This window comes from Anomalospiza imberbis, chromosome 33 (assembly GCF_031753505.1).
Source record: "Anomalospiza imberbis isolate Cuckoo-Finch-1a 21T00152 chromosome 33, ASM3175350v1, whole genome shotgun sequence".
Taxonomy (NCBI): Eukaryota; Metazoa; Chordata; class Aves; order Passeriformes; family Viduidae; genus Anomalospiza; species Anomalospiza imberbis.
In genome coordinates, this window is record NC_089713.1 from 494330 (window position 1) to 517815 (window position 23486).

The window sequence follows — 23486 nt, forward strand, 5'->3', positions numbered from 1 at the left end:
GAATACCAAATTTTACCAATGACACCAACCCTCGAGCCACTCGTTTATAATGTGAGCTCTCCCATTGCATTCACCATTTTTCTCAGACTCCAGAGGGACTGAGGAAAAGACTTTCTGTGCCCCTGACCCAATGCACTAAAGTCCCTTTTAATTGGCCTGACACTCCTCTTTTCAATCTCATCACTGCCAGCCTGGGGTATCAGCAGTGGGCAATAATCAGAGGGCTGAATCAGCCCAGGCAGTGTGTCAGTGATATCCCGTACTCGGGCCCCAGGGAGGCAGCAGACCTCTCTGTGGGGTGGCTCTGGTCGACATATGGGGCCCTCTGTTCCCCTCAGAAGGGAGTCACCCGCCACAATTTAACTTCTTTCCTTTTTGATGTTAGAGGTGCTGATCTGTCTCACAGATGAATCATAATTGGGAGGCTCACTGGGCAGATAATTTTCTTCTAAACCATCTGGCTGACTCTCCAGATCCAGGGGATCATACCAACTCTGAAGTGGCTCCTGGCTTGGGAGAGGGGGTTGGGAGGGATTTTTATTATTACCTCCTCGAGTAGGCACCCACTCCCACTCCCCTTCATCGGCCAGGTGTCCTTCTATAGCCTGACAGTGGGAGGTGTGGGAGACAGCGGGAACCAAGGAGAGCATTGCTGCCCTGCCAGACCTCATGGAACCAAGGATCCATTGTGACACTGCAGGGGCCTGGGCACCACGGTGCCATTGTGACACTGCAGGGCCCAAGGATCCAAGGAACCTGGTGCCACCAAAGGGACATTGTGACACTGGGAGGCCTCATGGAATCATGGACACCATTGGGAAACTCTGGTGCCTTATGGAACCGTGGTGACACCAAGTTGTCTGGGGGTGTTGATCTGCTGGAAGGCAGGAGGGCTCTACAGAGGGACCTGGACAGGCTGGATCCAGGACCCAAATCCAACAAGGTGAGGTTTAACAAGTCCAAGTGCCGGGTCCTGCCCCTTGGCCACAAGAACCCCTGCAGCGCTACAGGCTGGGGACAGAGTGGCTGCACAGCAGCCAGGCAGAAAGGGACCTGCAGGGACTGATGGACAGCAGGCTGGACATGAGCCAGCAGTGTGCCCAGGTGGCCAAGAAGGCCAATGGCTCCTGGCCTGGATCAGGAATGGTGCTGCCAGCAGGATCAGGGCAGTGATTCTTCCCCTGTGCTCAGCACTGGTTGGGCAGCACCTCGAGTGCTGTGTCCTGTTCTGGGTACCCCAATTTAGGAAGGACATGGAGGGGCTGGAGCGTGTCCAGAGAAGAGCAACAAGGCTGGTGAGGGGTCTGAAACACAAGTCCTGTGAGGAGCGGCTGAGGGAGCTGGGGTTGTTGATCCTGGAGAAGAGGAGGCTCAGGGGACACAAGGCGGTGTCAGGGCACAGGTTGGACTGGATGATCTCCAAGGTCTTTACCAGCCTTGCTGATTCTGTGATTCTGTGAAACCACCCTTGGAGCAGTTGCAGGAGGAGCCCTGGGCCTCCACTTTAGAAGCTCCAGCAGCCCAGGTCCCTCGGCTCCTCCTCACAGCCCCAAAGCCCATCCTGTCAGTCCTGCAGAGCCTCTCCAGCCCCTCCTCATTGCCCAGAACAGGCAGCCCCACAGCCAGACACAGCAGCCCAGATGTGCCCCCCTGACCTGGGCTGCCTCTGGCAAGGGAGCAGCACGAGGCACTGCAGGAGCTGCAGACAATTCCTGCAGCACTTGTGGGATGATCCCGCTCCCCAAGGGATGTTCCCAAACTTTCTGGCGGGCTGCAGAGGCCAGGACAAAGCTGTGTGGTTTCCCTGGCGTGCCCCAGCCCTTCCTGGCCCCAGGGGCTGATGGCATTTGTGCTCCCTCAGGTTCATGTCCCCACAGCAGCAGCATGGGGGTGCTCCCGCCTGCTGTGTGCAATGCAAACAGGGGCTCCTGAGCCAGCGCTGCCGTGGCTGTGCCTGCAAGGATGCGGCACCTGTGTGAGCTGGGGGAGAGGCCAGGGCTGCAGAGGGGGGATGTTTTAGGCAGCTCCATGAGGGCGCTCTGGGACGCTGCCCTGGGCTGTCCAGCGCACTGGGGATGGATCAGCCCCTGCTCTGCTGCTCCTTCCCGTCTCCCCCAGGGCCCTTGCAGAGCACCAGCCATGCTGTTTGCCCCCAGCCTGCCCACGGCCAGCCTGGGGCTGCTCACGGGGGTTTTCTGTGCTGAGCATTGGCCTGGCCGTGTTCTTGAGAGAGCCTGGGCAAGGAGCCTGGAGCCCCCAGGCCCTGGCCTGAGGTGTCAGCGCTGCCCCAGCAGTGCCCATGGGCTGTCCCTGCTGCAGCCCCGGCACTGCCACCCCCAGGACTGTGCCCGGCCCCGAGAGCACTCAGGCCCTGCAGCAACACCAGGGCCACCAGGGCAGTGGGGCAGGGCCACGGGAGCAGCACTGGCAACACCAAGTGCTGCTGCTGCTGCTGGGCACAGCTGCTGTGCCAGCACTGATCTGCCCCAGCTCTGCACACAGACATTGCTGCTGCAGCTCCAGAGAAGGCAACAAAAGGGCATCTCTGCCGAAAACTCTGCGGGGACATCCTTGAGTTCCTTTAAAGCCACCGAGAACGCAGCCCCTCATTGACACAGTCTGTAGCCACAGGGAAGGTGGAGAGAAACAAAATGAGGAATGGCACAAACAATGACATTTCCTTGTGGACAATATTTAAAAAAATAAAACAAAGTAAAAAATCCCACAACCAAACAACAAGAACTATAAAAGATGACTTTTATTTCAAGTGATTTGCAGAAATCGGCCAGTTCTTTAATGTTCCTGAAAAACGTCCAGTCATCAGTGTCCACACTGCAGCCTTGAGCTCCTGGTTCCTCAGGCTGTAGATGAGGGGGTTCAGGGCTGGAGGCACCACCGAGTACAGAACTGACAGGGCCAGATCCAGGGATGGGAAGGAGATAGAAGAGGGCTTCAAGTGAGCAAGTATGCCAGTGCTGAGGAACAAGGAGACCACGACCAGGTGAGGGAGGCAGGTGGAAAAGGCTTTGTGCCGTCCATGCTCAGAGGGGATCCTCAACACAGCCCTGAAGATCTGCACATAGGAGAAAACAATGAACACAAAACAGCCAAATGCTAAGGATGTAGTGACAACAGAAACTCCAAGTTTCCTGAGGTAGGATTTGGAGCAGGAGAGCTTGAGGATCTGTGGGATTTCACAGAAGAACTGGCCCAGGACATTGCCATGGCACAGGGGCAGGGAAAATGTATTGGCCGTGTGCAGCAGAGCATTGAGAAAGCCACTGGCCCAGGCAGCTGCTGCCATGTGGGCACAAGCTCTGCTGCCCAGGAGGGTCCCGTAGTGCAGGGGTTTGCAGATGGACACGTAGCGGTCGTAGCACATGATGGTCAGGAGGGAAAGCTCTGTTCCAAGGAAGAAGAAAAGCAGAAAAACCTGTGGAGCACATCCTGTGTAGGAGATGGTGGTGGTGTTCCAGAGGGAATTGTGCATGGCTTTGGGCACAGTGGTGCAGATGGAGCCCAGGTCGCTGAGGGCCAGGTTGAGCAGGAAGAAGAACATGGGCGTGTGCAGGTGATGGCCGCAGGCTATGGCGCTGATGATGAGGCCGTTGCCCAGGAGGGCAGCCAGGGAGATGCCCAGGAAGAGGCAGAAGTGCAGGAGCTGCAGCTGCCGCGTGTCTGCCAGTGCCAGCAGGAGGAAGTGGCTGATGGAGCTGCTGTTGGACATTGGCTGTGGCTGCACGTGGGGACCTGTTCATGGAGAAAGGACAGTGACAAGTCAGGAGAGGCTGGCAGTAGCTTGTTTAGGAATTGTTTTCCTACCCACACATAATTCCTGGCTCTCTGAGGTCAGAAATCCCCAGCATTCCTGCTGCACTCAGAGTTTGCCACTGAGGAATGTGAGAGGCAAAGGATTCCCTGTGGCTGAGGGCAGGTGAGGGGCTGGATGGGCTTGTTCCCAACTGCCCTGGCTTTGCACCTTTGGCTGCAATCAGAGCACAGTCACACTCCCGGGTCACCCTGGGATAAACCAGACCCTGCCCAGAGCAGAGGGATCCCTGGATGTCTCACCCTTTCCAAAGGTCTCTGGGCAAGCTCTCAGCACCCCCCTGTGCCAAGGACACTCACGGCTCCCTTGGCCGACCCAGCAGCATTTCCTCAGCTGTGGCATCTCTGCACTTCCCCGTGGGACATTCAGGGAACTCCCAGAGGCTCTGGCACAGCTCTGCACCCAGGAGGGCAGCTCAGAGCTGGGAAGGGCACAGCAAGGAGATCCCCGGCTGTGCCCATGATGGGATCTCAGGGAGGGGCTCAGCTCATTCCCCTTTCCCATGGACTGCTTTGCCCACAGCCCCACAGGTCCCAGGGAAGCTTGGACACCCCATTCCCATGGACAGCCCTGCCTGGCAGGAATGCCAAGGGCAGTGCCTGACTCAGCTGCTGCAAAGGCCAGAGCCTCCCTGAGAGCACCAGATAACACTGACAATTTTAGGGGAGTGCAGAAACAGGAGAAGATGTTGTGGTGCTGTGCCTGAGAGGGCAGGGCAGAGACAGCCGGGCACTCAGGACAGTGTTCCTGTGCCCAGCTGTGCCCAGCACCTCCCAGACACCAACAGTGCCCTCCTGCCCCAGCACTGCTCTGTTCAGCCCCCTCTGCTTCCCTGAGCATCTCCCTGGGCCTGGACATTCCCTCCTGAGAGGTGCTTTGTCCCTGCCAGCGCTCACAGAGCCCATCCCACCCTGGGTGCCCTCGGCCCGGCCCTACAGAAACCTGCCTGTGTGCAGGGCCCTGGCTGGGGCAGGCTCTGTGTGCAGCTGGGCGAGGGCAGCTCAGGAGAGCCCTGCTGGGCCCTGCAAAGGTGATGCTGCTGCTGTCCAGGGCTGAGGAGTGGCTGAAGGCCCTTTGGGAGGCTGCCAGCAGAGAGACTGACCACCCAAAGTCACAGTTCTGGAGTCTCTGTAAATGTTCAAACCTTCCTTTGATGATACTGTGGGTCCCTTTCAACTCAGAATGTTCTGTCATTCTGGGATTACAATTCCTGTTCTGCTTCTTTCATCCCCCTGTTGTTTATAGTCAAAAGAGAAAAAAAATCCTTGTAATAGTGTTAGACCAGTAAAGTAAAAACCAGACCTTTATTGGAAGCTTCCAGGTGTCCCAGTGGGGATGGGGCAAACCTGGCCCCTGATTTCAACAATTTATTAAGGTTAATTAATTAGGCTATTTAACAGGAACATCCAAGAGGAGATTCATTTGCCCCAGTTACACACCCCTGGCTCAATCCATTGGAGTAGGTCCAAGGGCTTCTTTGCCTTCACTTTTTGTTGTGACTGCTCACATTCTGGTCAAAAACCAAAATGTTCTTCTTGTAGGTCCTCTTCCTGATAATAAGACTATACAGTGTTTCAGGAATGTATTTAGACATTCAGCTTATTGTTCTAAAATCTAAGAGAAAGGTTAGGAAATGTACTAGAGTTAATTAGTATTATAATTATATTAATTTTATAATAGTAGTTAAATAGAGTTAATTAAGAGTTAGGAAAGGGTGTGGTAGCACATTTCTCTCACTCTCAGGATTTTTCATAGAGGTGCAAAGAGAGAAAGAGAAAACCATTTCTATTTCTACTCCTTGTTTTTCCTATGTAGAATGTGTTTAGAGAATTGTTTACCTGGGGTGATTGCTTGATTAGATTCTAGTGAGGATTGTTTGAGCCTGATGGCCAATCCAATCCACCTGTGTCTAGACTCTCAAGAACAGGATCACAGGTTATTACTAGTTAGATATAGTAGTTAAAGAAAGTAAGTATGTAGTCTTAGTATCTTCTTTTATATAGTATATTAATGTATTATAGCATAGTTATAATAAAGAAATCATTCAGCCTTCTAAACTGATGTTAGACATCATCATTTCTTCCCATTAGGTTTGCCTATGTTTTACAATATAAGGGTTATAGTTTTATAAGTATATAATAGTAATTTACAGAGATAGGAATATATGAAAAATGTATAAAAAGCAAAAATCTTTTTGTCATCACCCCAACTTTCCCACCCTGCTCCATGAAGGAAATTGAAAACACTCTCAAGAAAGCTCCTGAGCTTTACAGCAATCCCAGGTTTACCTTCTTTGGGAAGTGTCCTCTGGAGCTGTGCCCAGGCTGCTCTGGAGCAGGGAGCAGCCCTGCCCCAGCCAGCAGCTCTCAGCAGCAGCACCTGCCCTGCTCAGGGTGGCTCCTTCCCCCCACAGCTTCTCTCCAGTGCTGGGAGCAGCTCCCCGGGCCGGCTGAGAGCTGTCCCTGGCAGGCAGCAGAGTCCCTGGCCCAGCACAGTGCCCTGGGCTGCAGGACCCTGCTCTGCAGGACAGCCCTGGGCACCCCTGGCTGCTCTGCACAAGAGATGATCAGAGAATGTACTCACAGGGTCTGTGGGCATTGGGATGTTCCAGCTGTAGGAGATCACTCCAGGAGCTGCAGCTGCATTGTCCTGCAGCCGGAGGTTCCTGTGCCAAGGGCTGCCAGGGATTCTGCCCCAGGCACTTCTCAGCACCTTCCCAGCCCTGACTGATGGAAGCTCTCTGTGCCTCTGTGCTGTGCCCGGGCTGGCTGCAGGCAGTGCCCCAGCCCTGCTGGGCTGGGAGAAGAGCTGCTCATCCAGAGAAATGTGCTTTTGAAGCTCTCCTTGGTTGCCAGGATCACCCTCTGTGCCAGGAGCCCGGCCCAGCTCAGCAGCACAGACACAGCACAAGGACTTTAATGACCCTCTGGGGCTTTGTGCTCAGGCCCTGAACATCAGGCCCTGAGAGCGAGCTGCAGAAACCTCTCCAGAGCTCCAAGTCAGAATCCAACTCCAAAGTTTCTTTGACTTTTAATGGGTCCCACTGAGGGACACGACTGAGAAAGTGTCCCCAGGCCCCAGGCAGAGCAGAGAACTGGAGGCACTGATGACAGGTGGGGACAAAGAGAAGCCAAGTCCTGGTGCCCTGGGGCACAGCAGGCTCTGTGCCACCAAGGGCTGTCAGGAGACACCTTGTCCTGAGGCACTGGGGCCTCCTGGCACAGCCCCAGCCAGGCTGGGCACTGTCAGCCCCTTGTCCTGCCCTCTGCATCCCCCCCTAGCCCACATCCCAGTGGCCTCAAGGATCTGCTGGAAGGAGTCCCTGGGGAGCCTTGCTCAGGAATGGCCCTGGGGGCTCCTTCATGCTCCCAGGGACTGCAGGTTTTTCAAAGCACTTTGGCTTTGGCTTTTGCCTTGGAGTCTCTGAGAGCTTTGTGCAGTCATGGCCTCCAATTATCTGCTGTAATTAGTCCCTGGAGAGGCTTTGTTAGGAGCAACACTCAGTGGGGCTCATTAATGCTTCAAGGTACTAAGTTCATAGTCTAAGAAAATAACCAGAGCATAGAGCTAGCCTGACCTGTCTGTCCTGGCCAATTTGTCTGGGAGCAATCCTTGGATATACACAATCTGGGAGGCAAAAGTCTAATTTTTGCCATGGTCTTTGGCAAGAAGGCTTTTTTTTATCCATAGGAAGGAAGGAATAGAGCCCTCTGTTTCAGGGGCCGATGAGAGGTGACCACTGGAGGCCAAGGCCAGCCAGAGCTGGCAGGTTTTTCTGAGAGATACCTTTGCATAGAGGAAATTTTTTAGGGAGCTTACCAATTTTGGCGATGGGCATCTGAAAAGAGGGACAGTTCTTTCGCTTAGCAAGGAAAGCACGGAGCCACAGTGCTCCAGGAGCTGATGAGAGGCAGCCCTTGGAATTCCAAGATCAGCCAGTCCTGTCACGTGGCCCCTGGGAGGCCAAGCCAGCCAGACCTGTTCCATGTTCCCTTGGTTCCATGAGGCCCCACAGTGTCCCAAATTTCCCTTGCTTCCATGAGGCCCTGAGGTGTCACAATGCCCCCTTGGTGACACGAGGCCCTGAAGGGTCAGAATGGTCTCCATGGTTCCGACAGGCCCCACAGAGTCATAATGGTCTCTGGGTCCATGAAGCCCCGCTGTGTCACCATGGCCCCTTGGTTCCATGGGCTCCAGTGGTGCCACAATGATCCCCTTGCTTCCATGAGGTCCCCACCGTGTCACAGTGATCTCCATGGGAAGGAAAGAACCGAGACCCAGTGTGGCAGGGGCAGCCACCAGAGGCCAAGGCCAGCCAGACTTGATGGCACTGGCAGATTCTGGCTGGGAGCAATCCTTGGATATAGGGAATTTTAGAGGTGGAACCCCAATTTTGGCCATTTCTGCATAGATAAGAAGGACGGTTCTTTTCCACAGGAAGGAAAGCACAGAGCCCAAGTGTTTCAAAGGCAGAAGAGGAGAGAGGTGGCTCCTGGGAGGCCAAGCCAGCCAGACCTGTTTGTCCTGGCAGCTTTTGTCATGAAGGGATCCTTGGATATATGGAATTTGGGAGGAGGAATCTCAATTTCTACCATGGACACCTTGAGAAGAAGGACAGCTCTTTTCCATAGGAAGGAAAGCATCGCGCCCCAGTGTTTTGAGGCAGGTGAGAGGCAGTTCCCAAGAGGCCAAGGGCAGCCAAACCTTTAAGTCCTGGCTGCTTTCACTGGGGAGCAATCCTTGGATGTACGGAGTTTTGGAGGTGGAATCCCAGTTTTGGCCATGGGCGCCTGGTCAGGATGGATGTTTTTTTCCTATGGGAAAGAAAAGCACAAAATCCAAGTGTTCTGGAAGAAGATGAAAGGTGGCCACCCTTAGGCCAAGCCAGCCAGACCTGTCTCTCCTGGCCCCTTTCATCTAAGGGCTATCCTTGGACACAGGGCATTTTGGAAGTGGAATCTCGATTTTGGCCGTGGGCACCTGGACAGGAAGAAGAGTTCTTTTCATTAGCAAGGAAAGCACAGAGCCCCAGTGTTTCAGAGGCACATGAGTGCCAGCCCTCAGGAAGCCAAGGCCAGCCAGACTTGTCTCCCCTGGCAGCTTTTGTCTGGGAGCTATCCTTGGATACAGGGAATTCTGGAGGCAGATGCCCAATTTTGGCCATGGGTGCCTGGTCGAGATGGATGTTTTTTTCCCATATGAAAGAAAAGCACATGGTCCCAGTGTCTCAAAGGCAGATGAGAGGTGGCCCCTGGGTGGCCAGGGCAGCCAGACCTGTTTCTCCTGGCAGATTTCATCTGGGAACAATCTTTGCATATAAAGAAATTTGGAGAAAGAATCCAGGTTTTGGCCCTGGGTCCCTGGAGGAGAAGGACAGTTCTCTCCCATAGGAAGGAAAGCCCAGAGCCCCAGTGCTTCAGGGGCAGATGAGAAGCAGCCCTTGACATGCCAAGGTGTCCTAGTTTAGGGCAAATTTGGGAGAAATCTTCCAGGAGGAGCCCCCAGAAAGTAATCCCTACCATGGCCCCTCCCCTTCCTGGTTCGGAGAGAAGTGGAAAAAAACCCTGTTTTTTCAACAAGCAAAACACTCCCAATTAAAAAAAAAAAATCAACTAATTAATAAGCAAAAGCAAAAGCAAGGGCAAAGCAAAAGCAAGCAAGCCAGCAAGCAAGCAAGGAAACCTAGCCTCTCCTAGACACAGACCATGGGGGAGGTGAGCTGGCTGATAACAAGACAAAACAAACCTTCACTTTCAGAGTCAGTCCTGAAGGCATAAAACATAATATCAGGTACAAACAGAACACACGATTGGGGATGCAAGCAGCATAACGTCACCCTAGGACATTCCACCCCATATCTCCAAATCATCAACATAACTACCAAACATCATGTAAAAAACTTCATCAAGTTAAAACCTCCATCTTTCACTTACTCATCCTTCCATCTGACTTGCTCAAACCTTCGACACTTACACATTTCCTTCTCTCTTGCTCAAACTTTTGACACTTAAATATTTCCTTCTGTCTCATGTCTGTGTGGTTTAATGTACAGACAGTGGCAGTAACATCCAACAAACAGTGATATTTGCATATGAGCCTCACCCCACAATCAGATCTCCCTGAGGTACACATCGTGTTCTTCCATATTTCTGCATTATTCACCATGTACAACCTGGTCCCTGAGCAAAAACAATCCCACGAATGGTTTGTCAGTACTCGAGGCAGAGTTGATCCACACTCTCTTCCCTAACAAACCTCTGATATGTGCCACTGGGACTTTATCTCCGTCTGCTCTATTCAGGGACTCAGACTGGGCAGGGCCTGCTCCATTGGTGGAACCTCGGGTGTTAACTAACCAGGTGGCCTTTGCTAAATGCTGCTCCCAGTTCTTGAAAGATCTCCCACCCAATGCTTTCAAGGTGGTTTTTAACAGTCCATTGTACCTCTCCACTTTGCCTGCAGCTGGTGCATGGTAGGGGATGTGGTACACCCACTCAGTGCCATGTTCCCTAGCCCAGGTGTTGATAAGGCTGTTCTTGAAATGAGTCCCATTGTCTGACTCAATCCTCTCAGGGGTACCATGTCTGCACAGGATTTACTTTTCAAGGCCCAGGATGGTGCTCCGGGCAGTGGCGTGAGGCACAGGGGAGGTCTCCAACCATCCCGTGGTGGCTTCTGCCATTGTGAGCACTTAGCGCTTGCCTTGGCGTGTCTGGGGCAGTGTGATGTAGTCAATCTGCCAGGCCCCCTCATACCTGTACTTGGACCACCGCCCACCATACCACAGGGTGTTGCGGTGTGTCTCCTCCCTCCCAAAGGTAACCCTCTCCCCCCGCCCCAACCCCCGCCGAAACTCGTGCCGAGAGAGGCACGGGCGGAGCCCGCCGCTCCTCCTGGCCGTGTCAGCAAAGCTTCCCGCGGCTTTTAAAAACGGCAAAGCCGCGCCGTACAAAGCTGAGCCACACATGCTGCTGTTCCCGATGCTGCGGGGCTCCGTAGCCTAAACCTGCCCTAATAAGGGCGAAAAAGATGGGATCCCTCCGCAGGGATTTCCCTTTGAGCTTCCCACCCCCCCATGGAGTGGAAATACTCACCCAGATCAGTGCGAAGGCTCCTTGGTCTGTCGGGGTTTTCTCTTCACCTGAACAGGACCTCCCCGGGGCTGGAGAAGCTACCCTGTCCTCCTCTGAGAAGTTGGCTCACCAGAAAGGAGCTTTTCTTCTCCGAGGTGCAAAACATTCAGGAGACTTTTTTAATCCAAGTCTGTGCTGGAGAGCTACGTCCAAAGCCCTGCCAGTGAACGCCAAGCTGCCAGAAACTCTCTCGGTGGTCTTGCGAAGCTCAGATGGGTCTCCGTCTGGTTGCAGGGCCGAGTTTTTGCCCCACGAGTGGGCGCCAAATATTGGGGTTCCCAATATTCCGACAGAGACCTGCCCGGGCTTGCCTTGCTGCTGAGTCCAATGGCGGCAGCTGGGATGTTTCCTCCCCAGCGACACCCTTGGGTTACTCAGAGGCTGCGAGCGATATTCCTCAGTGGAGAGGCTTCGGGCGATGGTGAAGAAAGGAGGCACTTCTGCTAGAGCTTGATCCAGAGTCTTTATTTCAGCTACAGAGTTGTGGACCTGGTGGCAGCTCCAACAGAAGGCCCGGCCACGTGGCTGGATTGTCCTTTTAACCCGGGGGTAAGGGGAGGGGCAGGGACAGGTAGCCACCAACCAGGTGAGGGGGAGGGGTGCCAGGGGAGAAGGGGCACTTAGGTCTACCAATAGCCACAGGGGGCAGGGGGTATCTTTCAAATCTGCCAATCACTCGACCCCCTGGACCCCCTGTCTCACAGCCAGGGCTCATGGGGGTTGGGGCGGGGGGAGAGGGTTACCTTTGGGAGGGAGGAGACACACCGCAACAACAGGGGCTTCACTCGCTTGGCCTGCTTGATCTCAGCACACGTCTCACAGTCATGGATAACCTGAGAAATACTGTCCATGGTTAAATCCACCGCTTGGTCTCATGCCAACTTGTAGGTGGCATCTCTGCCCTGATGACCTGAGGCATCATGGGCCCATTGAGCTAGGAACAACTCCCCCTTATGTTGCCAATCCAAGTCTATCTTTGACACCTCTATCACTGCAGCCTGATCTACCTGCTCGTTGTTTCGGTGTTCCTCATTAGCCCGACTCTTGGGGACATGGGCATCTACATGACAGACTTTCACAGACACTTTTTCTACCCAAGAGGCAATGTCTTTCCACACATCAGTAGCCCAGACTGGTTTTCCTCTACGCTGCCAGTTGGCCTTTTTCCACCTTTCCAGCCAGTCCCACAGAGCACTGGCTACCATCCAAGAATCCATATAAAGGTCGAGCTTTGGTCACTTCTCTCTCTCTCAGCAATGTCCAGGGCCAGCTGAACGGCCTTGACTTCAGCAAGTTGACTTGATCCACCTTCTCCTTCAGTAGCTTGTGCTATGTGTTGTGTGGGACTCCATACGTCTGCTTTCCACTTCCAGTTCATCCCTATGATGCCACAGGAACTGTCAGTGAAAACAGCGTATCGAGTTTCCTCTGCTGGTAGTTGGTTGCATGGTGCACCTTCTTTAGCCCTTGTCACTTGTTCCTGCTGCTCTCCATCAGTGAAACCAAAGTTCTCACCAGCAGCCAGTTTGTAATTATCTCCAAAATCCCAGGGCGATTCAGGTTTCCAATATGGGTGTGCTGCATGATGAGAGTAATCCATTTGCTCCATGTGGCAGCAGTGTCATGGAGGTTAGTGGGAACCTTTCCTTTAAACATCCACCCCAGTGCCATCAGTCAGGGTGCCAGGAGGAGTTGTGTTTCTGTGGCAATCACCTCGGAGGCAGCTTGAACTCCTTCATAGGCAGCCAAGATTTCCTTCTCTGTGGGAGTGCATTTGGCTTCAGACCCTCTGTAATTTCAGCTGCAGAATCCCAGTGGTCGGCCTCGAGTCTCCCCAGGCACCTTCTGCCAAAGGCTCCTGGACAAGCCATTGTTCCCGGCTGCAGAGTAGAGCACATTCTTCATCTCTGGTCCCATCCTGACTGGGCCAAGGGCTACTGCCTGAGCAATCTCCTGCTTGAGCTGGGTGAAAGCTTGTTGCTGCTGAGGGCCCCAGAGGAATTATCGTTCTTCTTGCAGGTAACCAGGTAAAGAGGGCTCACAATCTGGCTGTACTCGGGAATGTGCATTCTCCAAAAACCTATGGCACCTAGGAAAGCTCGTGTTTCCTTCTTGCTGGTTGGTGGAGACATCGCAGTGATCCTTTTGGTGACCTCAGTGGGAATCTGACACAATCCGTCTTGCAACTTTACCCCCAGGAACTGGATCTCTCGGGCAAGTCCCTTGACTTTGCTCTTCTTGATGGCGAAGCTGGCTTCCAGCAGAATCTGGATGATCCTCTCTCCTTTCTCAAATACTTCCATTGCAGTGTTCCCCCACACAATGATGCCATTGAGGTACTGCAGGTGTTCTGGAGCTTCACCCTTTTCCAGTGCAGCCTGGATCAGTCCATGGCAGATGGTGGGGCTGTGCTTCCACCCCTGGGGCAGTCGGTTCCAGGTGTACTGCATGCCCCTCCAGGTGAAAGCAAACTGAGGCCTGCATTCTGCTGCCAGTGGAATGGAGAAAAACGTGTTAGCAAATGTCAGCAGTGGCGTACCACTTTGCTGCCTTGGACTCCAGCTCGTGCTGGAGTTCCAGCATGTCCGGTACAGCAGCGTTCAGCGGTGGAGTCACTTCATTCAAGGCACGATAGTCCACAGTCAATCTCCATTGAGACTTGTGCACAGGCCAGATGGGGCTGTTGAAGGGTGAGTGGGTTTTGCTGACCATCCCTTGGCTCTCCACCTAACGGATCATTCTGTGGATGGGGATCACGGCACCTCGATTCGTCCGATACTGCCAGCACTGCACTGTCGAGGTGGCAATTGGTACTTGTTGCTCTTCCACCCTCAGGAGTCCTACTGCAGTTGGATTCTCAGACAGTCCAGTCAAGGTGTTCAATTGCCTAATGTCCTCTGCCTCTACCGCAGCTATGCCAAAAGCCCACCTGAGTCCCTTTGGTTCTTTGTAATTGCCATTCTGGAGGAAGTCTATGCCCAGAATACCCAGGGCCTCTGGGCCGCTCACAATAGGATGTTTCTGCCACTCCTTCCCAGTGAGGCTCACCTCAGCTCCCAACAGGGCCAATTGCTGTGATCCCCCCGTCACCCCAGCAATGGAAACAGGTTCTGCCCCCACATGTCCCGATGGTATCAGGGTACACTGCGCACCAGTGTCAACTAAGGCATCCTATTTTTGTGGCTCTGATATGCCAGGCCATCGGATCCACACCGTCCAGAAGATCCAGTTTTCCTGTGCCTCTTCCTGGCTAGAGGCTCTAACCCTGGTTATTATTTCTTTCCTGGGCATACATGGTAGAGGTATCTTCAAGGGGATCTGACAGATCATACCCAGCTGCTCGGTCATGGGAGGTTGAGACTATCTTCACTTTAGTGGAACTCCCTCGGTTAGTGTCCTAGGGTGATGTTATGGTGCTTGTATCCCCAGTCGTGTGTTCTGTTTATGTTTGATATTATGTTCTGTGCCTTCAGGACTGACTCTGAAAGTGAAGGTTTGTTTTGTCTTGTTATCAGCCGGCTCAACTCCCCACCATGGTCTGTGTCTAGGGGATGCTGGCTTGCTTGCTGGCTTGCTTGCTTTGCTTTGCTCTCACTCCTGCTTTTTGCTTTTGCTTATTAGTTAGTTTAGCTAGGCAATCCAATTTTTACCCTGGACTGTTTTTTTTTCCTTTCCCTTTCCTGAATACCATCCCATCCTGCTCTGGACTGGAACCTGGGAAACACCAAGAAACACCGAGAGCCTGCATTTTGTGACCTGCAGCAGCCATCCCCAGCACTGGAGACTGATAGCTGGGTGACCACTCCCAAAGAGACTTTCTGAATTTGTCATCTCTTCAGAACGGTGAAAGAGTTTTGTCATCTGGTGTTGTTTTTGTATTGGGGAGTGTTTTGCTTGTTAAATAAACAGGGTTTTTTTCCACTTCTCTCCCAGGAAATTCTTCCTGAACCAGGTGGGTGAGGGGCTGTGGGGAGATTTGCTTTCTGGGGCTCCTTCCAGAGGTCTTCTCCCAAATTTGCCCTAAACTAGGACAAATATTTTGGTGCCCAACTCGTGTCTCGAGAGAGTGGAAAAAACCTTGTTCTAATCATATTTTGCTTGCAATTACTCTGGGCTGATATAGAGCAGTTACTGGCTTTGTTGTTTCAAATCATAATGTCTCTTGGGGTGCAGGCCTGCATGTGTTTCTGGTCCCTAGGGTTTTTTGAGGTCTTAATACCTCTATGGTCCCTAGGTTTATTTTCTTATCCAGAAATAGCTCTGGTATTGTCCCTAATACGTAGTTTTTGCAGTAGAGGAGCACTGACCAGGATATCCATTGGGCTGGGCTTGGTTGTAATGGCTGGCAGGAGGTTTATAAAGGTGCTGGAGTCTGTTCCAGGAATGTATGGTTCATGGTTATGGTTGTGCACCCAGTTTGTTAGAGGAGAAGCAGGAGATGAGGCTTTTCAGCCTTTGCTTTCCTTCTTCTCCTCTGAATCTGTTACATCCCTATTGGAGAATGTTCAGTTTCCCCTGAATGTTAAAGAGACCATCTTTTTGGTATTTAATTTGGTAAGCTTTCGCTGCACAGTCTGCGGCTTCTCTAGAATGAGGGCTGAGATTTCTAGAAGGGCTGATGAGACCCCTGACCCAGGAGTAGACCCAGGTGTGAGAAATCCTGAGTGGTGTGGGAAATGGGCCAAATCATAAAGGAGTTTTCTGACCCTATAGTCTGGGACTTTCCATGTGAACAAATTCAGAACCCAGCTGAGGTGGCAAAGTACCTGAAAGAGAAGTGCCATGATACCTCTAAGGAGAAAAAGATCATTGCAGTGAGCTGGGCCCTGGCATATGCTTACCGCACTCTGCTAGGTCCTGTAGGGCAGCAGAGGAAGGGGGGCAGGGAGATAAATCAGCAGTGATCCCAGTCACTCAGGCTGCAGCCAACAGCCCAGGCTCGAAGCCAGCAGCTAAACCAGACTGTAAGCCTCAATCAGTGGCTGTTGCTACCAGCACGAGAAATGGAAAGTGCACAGACAAGACTGATCGATCGGTGGATGACGATGATGATTATGATGCAGAAGATGGACCCTCAACACCTCCTGACATAAAATCAGGAGTCAAAGAAACAAGATCAGAAGCCAATATTGAGTCCTTTTCCCTAAAGAACCTCCGTGGCCTAAGAAAGGATTACATTCGACAACCTGATGAGTCTATAATTAGTTGGTTGGTCCATCTTTAGGATGCTGCAGGAGAAGCTCTGTGCACGGCTCCTGGAAAGTGTAGCACAAAGATACCTGTGTGCAGATGATCTTTATATGCAGCAGACCCAGTGGAAGGCTATAGAACAAGGGATGCAACGCCTGAGAGAAATGGCAGTGGCAGAGATTATCTTCTCCGATGACATAACAACTAGGAATCCAGACATGGTACCATGTACGTCTGTGATGTGGCGAAAACTTGTACGGCTTGGGCCACATGAATACGCTTCTGCTTTAGCAATAATGAAGTGGGATGAGAAGGATGAGACCGTGCTCAATATGGTGAAGAAGCTCCGGGCATATGCAGATGCTGTGCATGGCCCAACAGACGCCAGAATTGCAGCGGTGGAAACACATCTGCAGAAATTAGAAGACAAGATAGAGGAGAATCACAAGAAACTCAGGGAGGAGATTAAAGAGGACCTTCTCCAAATGTCGGCAGTACAAATTAGAGGCCCTGGTATCCAACGCAGACGTTCCCCAGATGGGGAGAGAAGGTACACCCCACGAGCTGAGCTGTGGTTCTTCCTGAGTGATTGCAGAGAAAACATGAGGAGATGGGACGGAAAATCTACTGCTGTTCTGGCATTATGGGTGCGTGAATTGAAGGAAGGCAAGACTCAGAGAGGAAGTTCCACCAAAAGGAAAGCAGCTCCAGTTGCCCATAGCCAAGCTGCCAGGTATGATGTGAATGATGATGATGATGACATGTCTGATCCCCCTGAAGGAAGCTCTAAGACATATGCCCAAGGAAAGAAGGATAACCAAGCTTAGAGGGGCCCTGCCTCTAGCCAGGTAGAGGTAAGGGAAAACTGTTTTTTCTGGACTGTGTGGATTCGTTGGCCTGGCACATCAGAACCACAAGACTAGAAGGCTTTGGTCGATACTGGTGCACAATGCACATTAGTCCCATTGAGACACGTGGGGGCAGAACCTGTCTCCATTGCTGGCGTGACAGGGGGATTACAGGACTTTACCTTAGTGGAAGCTGAGGTGAGCCTGACTGGAAATGAGTGGAAAAAATACCCTATTGTGACTGGCCCAGAGGCCCCATGCATTTTGGGCATAGATTACCTCCAAAGGGGGTATTTTAAAGACCCAAAAGGACTGAGGTGGGCATTTGGGATAGCAGCTGCAGTGACAGAGGGCGTCCAGCAATTGAACACCTTGCTTGGACTGTCCAAGAATCCAAGTACAGTAGGACTTCTGAAGGGAGAAGAGCAAAGGTACCAATTGCCACTTCAACAGTGTATTGCCGACAGTACAGAACAACTCGAGATGCTGTGGTTCCCATCCATAAGATGATTCGAGAGCTGGAGAGCCAAGAAGTGGTCAGCAAAACCCACTCACCCTTCAACAGTCCCATCTGGCCTGTGCGTTAATCTGAAGGAGAATGGAGATTGACAGTGGACTGCCATGCATTGAATGAAGTGACTCCACCGCTGAACGCTGCTGTGCCGGACATGCTGGAACTCCAGCACGAGCTGGAGTCCAAGGCAGCAAAGTGGTACGCCACTATTGACATTGCTAACACATTTTTCTCCATTCCTCTGGCAGCAGAATGCAGGCCTCAGTTTGCTTTCACCTGGAGGGGTGTGCAGTACACCTGGAACCGACTGCCCCAGGGGTGGAAGCACAGCCCCACCATCTGCCATGGACTGATCCAGGCTGCACTGGAAAAGGGTGAAGCTCCAGAACACCTGCAGTACCTCAATGGCATCATTGTGTGGGGGAACACTGCAATGGAAGTATTTGAGAAAGGAGAGAGGATCATCCAGATTCTGCTGAAAGCTGGCTTTGCCATCAAGAAGAGCAAAGTCAAGGGACTTGCCTGAGAGATCCAGTTCCTGGGGGTAAAGTTGCAAGACGGATTGTTTCAGATTCCCACTGAGGTCACCAAAAGGATCACTGCGATGTCTCCACCAACCAGCAAGAAGGAAACACGAGCTTTCCTAGGTGCCATAGGTTTTTGGAGATGCACATTCCTGAGTACAGCCAGATTGTGAGCCCTCCCTACCTGGTCACCTGCAAGAAGAATGATTTCCTCTGGGGCCCTGAACAGCAACAAGCTTTCACCCAGCTCAAGCAGGAGATTGCTCAGGCAGTAGCCCTTGTACCAGTCAGGACGGGATCAGAGATGAAGAATGTGCTCTACTCTGCAGCTGGGAACAATGGCTTGTCCTGGAGCCTTTGGCAGAAGGTGCCTGGGGAGACATGAGTCCGACCACTAGGATTTTGGAGTCGGAGCTACAGAGGGTCTGAAGCCAACTACACCCCTACAGAGAATGAAATCTTGGCCACCTACGAAGGAGTCCAAGCCGCCTCAGAGGTGATTGGTACAGAAGCACAACTCCTCCTGCACCCCGACTACCGGTGCTGGGGTGGATGTTCAGAGGAAAGGTTCCCTCCACCCACCATGCCACCAGTGCTACATGGAGCAAGTGGATTTCTCTCATCACGCAGCACGCCCATATTGGTAAACTGAATCACCCTGGGATTTTGGAAGCAATTACAAATTGGCCTGAAGGTGAAAGTTTTGGTGTCACAGATGAAGAACAAGAACCAGTGAAATGGGCTGAAGAAGCTCCACCATACAACCGCCAGCAGAGGAAACACTCTACGCTGTTTTCACTGATGGTTCCCGTGGCATCGTAGGGCAGAATCAGAAGTGGAAAGCAGCTCTATGGAGCCCCACACGATGGGTCGCAGAGGCCACTGAAGGAGAAGGTGGATCAAGTCAACTTGCTGAACTCAAAGCCATTCAACTGGCCCTAGACATTGCAGAAAGAGAGAAGTGGCAAAAGCTCTACCTCTACACTGATTCATAGATGGTAACCAATGCTCTGTGGGGATAGCTACAGAGATGCAAAGAGGCTAACTGGCAGCGTAGAGGAAAACCAACCTGGGCTGCTGAAGAATGGAAAGACATTGCTACCTGGGTAGAGAAACTACCTGTGAAGGTTCGCCACATAGATGCCCATGTCCCCAAAAGTAGAGCTAATGAAGAGCAGCAAAACAATCAGCAGGTAGATCAGGCTGCAAAGATAGGGGTGTCAAAGATAGACCTGGATTGGGAACACAAGGGAGAGTTGCTCCTAGCACAATGGGCCCATGATGCCTCAGGCCATCGGGGCAGAGATGCCACTTTTAATTTGGCACGAGACCGAGGGGTGGATTTAACCATGGACAGTGTTTCTCAGGTTATCCATGACCGTGAGACGTGTGCTGCCATCAAGCAGGTCAAGTGAGTGAAGCCCCTGTGGTATGGTGGGCAGTGGTCCAAGTACAGGTATGAGGGGGCCTGGCAGATTGACTACATCACACTGCCCCAGACACACCAAGGCAAGCGCTACGTGCTCACAATGGCAGAAGCCACCACGGGATGGTTGGAGACCTCCCCTGTGTCTCATGCTACAGCCCGTAACATCATCCTGGGCCTTGAAAAGCAGGTCCTTTGGAGGCATGGTACCCCTTAGAAGATTGAGTCTGATAACGGGACTCATTTCAAGAGCAGTCTTATGAACACCTGGGCTAGGGAACATGGCATTGAGTGGGTGCACCATATCCCCTACCATGCACCAGCTGCAGGCAAAGTGGAGAGGTACAATGGACTGTTAAAAACCACCCTGAAAGCATTGGGTGGGGGATCTTTCAAGAACTGGGAGCAGCATTTAGCAAAGGCCACCTGGTTAGTTAACACCCGAGGTTCCACCAATGGAGCAGGCCCTGCCCAGTCTGAGTCCCTGAATAGAGCAGACGGAGATAAAGTCCCAGTGGCACATATCAGAGGTTTGTTAGGGAAGACAGTGTGGATCAACTCTGCCTCGAGTACAGACAAACCCATTGGTGCGATTGTCTTTGCTCAGGGACCAGGTTGTACATGGTGAATAATGCAGAAATATGGAAGAACACAATGTGTACCTCAGGGAGATCTGATTGTGGGGTGAGCCTCATATGCAAATATCACTGTTTGTTGGATGTTACTGCCACTGTCTGTACATTAAACCACACCGACATGAGACAGAAGGAAATGTGTAAGTGTTGAAGGTTTGAGCAAGTGATATAGAAGGAAATGTGTGTCAAAAATTTGAGCAAGGGAGATGGAAGGAAATGTGTCTGAGTAAGTGAAAGATAGAAGTTTTTACTTGATGAGCAAGGGAGATGGAAGGAAATGTGTCTGAGTAAGTGAAAGATGGAAGTTTTTACTTGATGAAGTTTTTACATGATGTTTGGTAGTATGTTGACGATATGGAGATAAGGAGTGGAATGTCCTAGGGTGACGTTATGGTGCTTGCATCCCCAATCGTGTGTCCTGTTTATGCTTGATGTTATGTTCTGTGCCTTCAGGACTGGCTCCGAAAAGTGAAGGTTTGTTTTGTCTTGTTATCAGCCGGCTCACCTCTCCCCAAAGTCTGTGTCTAGGAGAGGCTAGGGCTTGCTGGCTTTCTTGCTTGCTTGCTGGTTTGCTTGCTTCCACTTTGCTCTTGCTTTTGCTTTTTGCTTTTGCCCTTGCTTTTGCTTATTAGTTAGTTTAGCTAGGCAATCCAATTTTTTCCCTGGACTGTTTTTATTCTTTCCCTTTCCTGAATACCATTTGAACCTGCTCAGGACTGGGACCTGGGAAACACCAAGAAACACCGAGAGCCAGCATTTTGTGACCTGCAGGAGCAACCCCCAGTGCCGGAGACTGATAACTGGGCAACCACTCCCGGGAGAGACTTTCTGAATTTGTCACCTCTTCAGAGAATAGAAAGACTTTTTGTCATCTGGTGTTGTTCATTTTTTGTGCTGGGGAGTGCTTTGCCTGCTCAATAAACAGGTTGTTTCCACTACTCTCTGAGGAAATTCTTCCCGAGCCAGGTGAGCAAGGGGCTGTGTGGGTTTGCTTTCTGGGGGCTCCTTCTGAAGGTTTTCTCCCAAATTTGCCCAAAACCAGGACACATTACTACATCAGCAGGCTGTTCGTTGGTGAGATCCAGCAGGGCCCTGTTCAGCCTGTGCTCAGCAAACTGACTGGCCATGAGCCACTGGTGGATGTACCTCACCATGGCAGGCACCTGGAGAAGTCATGGGGAGACTTGGAAAGCTGCCAGAGGGAGGAATGTCCCCAGCTTCCCCAGAGAAGTGCTTCCCTTCCCACCACACTGCCATGGCCTCAAAGGCTTCCAGTAAGCAGCAGGCATGGCTTGGGAGGCCAAGCAATTCCTGAGGATGAAATCCTGGCCACAGGCTGCTTACTTGCTTTGGATTGGAAAACCTCTCCTCTACGAGCATATCCAGCAGGGCAGCACAGGTCTTGGTTTTGAAGATGTGCGAATATGCTCTGAGCCCTGTGCCCATGGTGCTGCTCTCTTCCTCCCGAATCCTCTTGATGAATTTGCAAACCAGCTGTAGGAGAAAGGCAGGAAGCCAGGGATGCTCCAAGCACGGTGCTCGGCTGAGCGGTGACAGCAGGCCCAGCCCAGCTGGGGATAGCTGCAGGTACCTGCGCTGTTCTGCGGAAGAGGCCACGGGTGCGTTCCTGCTCTTGTGTGCGGTGCACGGCTGCACCTGGCAAAGAGCGAGCGCAGCCTGAGCTGAGGGGCTGCGGGAGAGGCCGGAGAACACAGCCCAGCCCTGCGCTCCCTGGGCAGGGACAGCCCTGGGATGCCCCAGGGGATAGAGCACGGGCGCTGTGGGGTGTCTGCCTGGCCCCTCTTTAGTCCTGTCCATGGGCAAGTGCCCAGGGGATGGGCTGGGATGGGCTGGGATTGGATGGGATGCCATGGGATGCCATGGGATGGGATGTGGCCAAGCTGGCTGCAGCCACCAGCCCAGCAGCCCAGCTCTGCCACTCACTCTCCTGCTGAGGCTTGAACTGCACCACCTCTTCAGTCTCCTGTGCTGTGCCAGCTCCAGGGCCTTCTTCCTCTCCTCCACCCAGGCCAGCTTGGGCACTCTCCGGGGTCTCTGCTCCATGTCAGTGATCGGATTTGTGACGACTTGCAGGAGAGATGCCTCGGAAAAGCTCCGAGTCAGCAAGGCCTGCAGTCATGCCTGGAAGGCACCTTCAAGAGAGAAGCCTCAGGAAGGTGACAGGACAGCAATTCCTGTACTCTGGTCTTGAGGGCTCCTGCCACAAGGACAGGAGACTCCTGTCGACGATTGTGGTCTGGCCTTGCGGGCACCGGTGGCAGGGATGGGAGATGCCTCTGGGGCACCAAGTCCCACGGTCTGCCCTCGAGGACACCTGCAGGAGAGAAGCCTCGGGAAGGCCATGGGTCACCAAGTCCTGTGGTCTGGCCTCAAGGTCAGCTGCAGGAATAACGCCTCGGAAAAGCTCCGGGTCAGACACGAATGAATGCACTGTGCGGGGGCTCCTCATGGCACCGCTCTGTCCCGTCCTGTCCCGTCGCGTGCTTCGAGCACTGTGGTGTGGTCTTGTCACCGCCAGCTCCTATGTCACCCCGTGTCACAAAGGGCCCTTGGACACGCTGTCCCGTTCCATGCCACGGTGACCGTGCTGCCCCGTGTCACAAAGGGCCCCTGCACACACTGCCCCCTGCCCTGGGGCCGCCCCCAGCCCACCCAAAGTGGCTCGGGTTGGAAGGAATCCCTCACCCCAAGTGTCTAAGACAGCCCGACAGGATCTTTAGGAATGGCTCAAACCATCAGCAAACGCTGCCCTGCTCTGCAGGCTCAGGGCAGCAGAAGGAGCCCTCAGGGCTGCCGACGCAGCCGCGCTGGGAAGGGCACGGGGCCTTCACAGAAGCTGGCACGGCCTCCTCGGGACACGTCCCGGCTGGTGGCCATCCTAAACCTGCGGGTGTGACAAAGACAAGGAACGTGTGGGCCAGGGCAGGAATGCTGCTCTGACCCCTGGGGCCTGGGGAGCACTGACATCAGCAGGTGTGGCACAGTCCCTGCCCAAGCAGACCTGCCACCCCCCGAGCCCTGGCAGCACCGGTGCCCGTCTCCTGCCCCAGAGACCTGTGCCCGTGGGGGGCTTCTGTGCCAGAGGGAGCCAAAGCCCACGTGCATTGGGGGCTGCGCTCCTGCCTGCAGGGGCTGTTGGCAGGAGCACCTGGAGCAACGCTGGCAACACTTGGTCTCTGTCAGAAGCTCTTACTCCATGCTGAAATTATTTTCTCATTGAAGTTATTGCCTTCAGCACAAAAACACCTTAGTGGCGAAGGCACAGAAGAGTCTCGCAAGTAAGAATCCTCAGTTCAGGAGAGCTTTACTTCCCATTGCTCAAGTAGTTCCAAGAAGTTGCAAACTTCCCAAACGAATTGGGATGGC

General features: G+C 52.8%; 3 protein-coding genes across 5 annotated transcripts in view; 1 reads left to right on the plus strand and 2 right to left on the minus strand.

Moving 5' to 3' along the window:
• Positions 1 to 23486, minus strand: part of LOC137463965 (zinc finger protein 208-like) — a 1270300-nt gene that overhangs the window by 402089 nt on the left and 844725 nt on the right. The gene's annotated exons all lie outside the window — the stretch shown is intronic.
• Positions 1 to 23486, plus strand: part of LOC137463966 (zinc finger protein 271-like) — a 1077684-nt gene that overhangs the window by 201031 nt on the left and 853167 nt on the right. The gene's annotated exons all lie outside the window — the stretch shown is intronic.
• The window catches only part of LOC137463986 (olfactory receptor 14A16-like), a 55710-nt gene continuing 34982 nt past the window's right edge, over positions 2759 to 23486 (minus strand). Inside the window, exon 2 of the mRNA XM_068175320.1 lies at positions 2759 to 3750. Within this exon, the coding sequence (XP_068031421.1) occupies positions 2759 to 3750 (992 nt within the window). The remainder of the gene's footprint in view (positions 3751 to 23486) is intronic.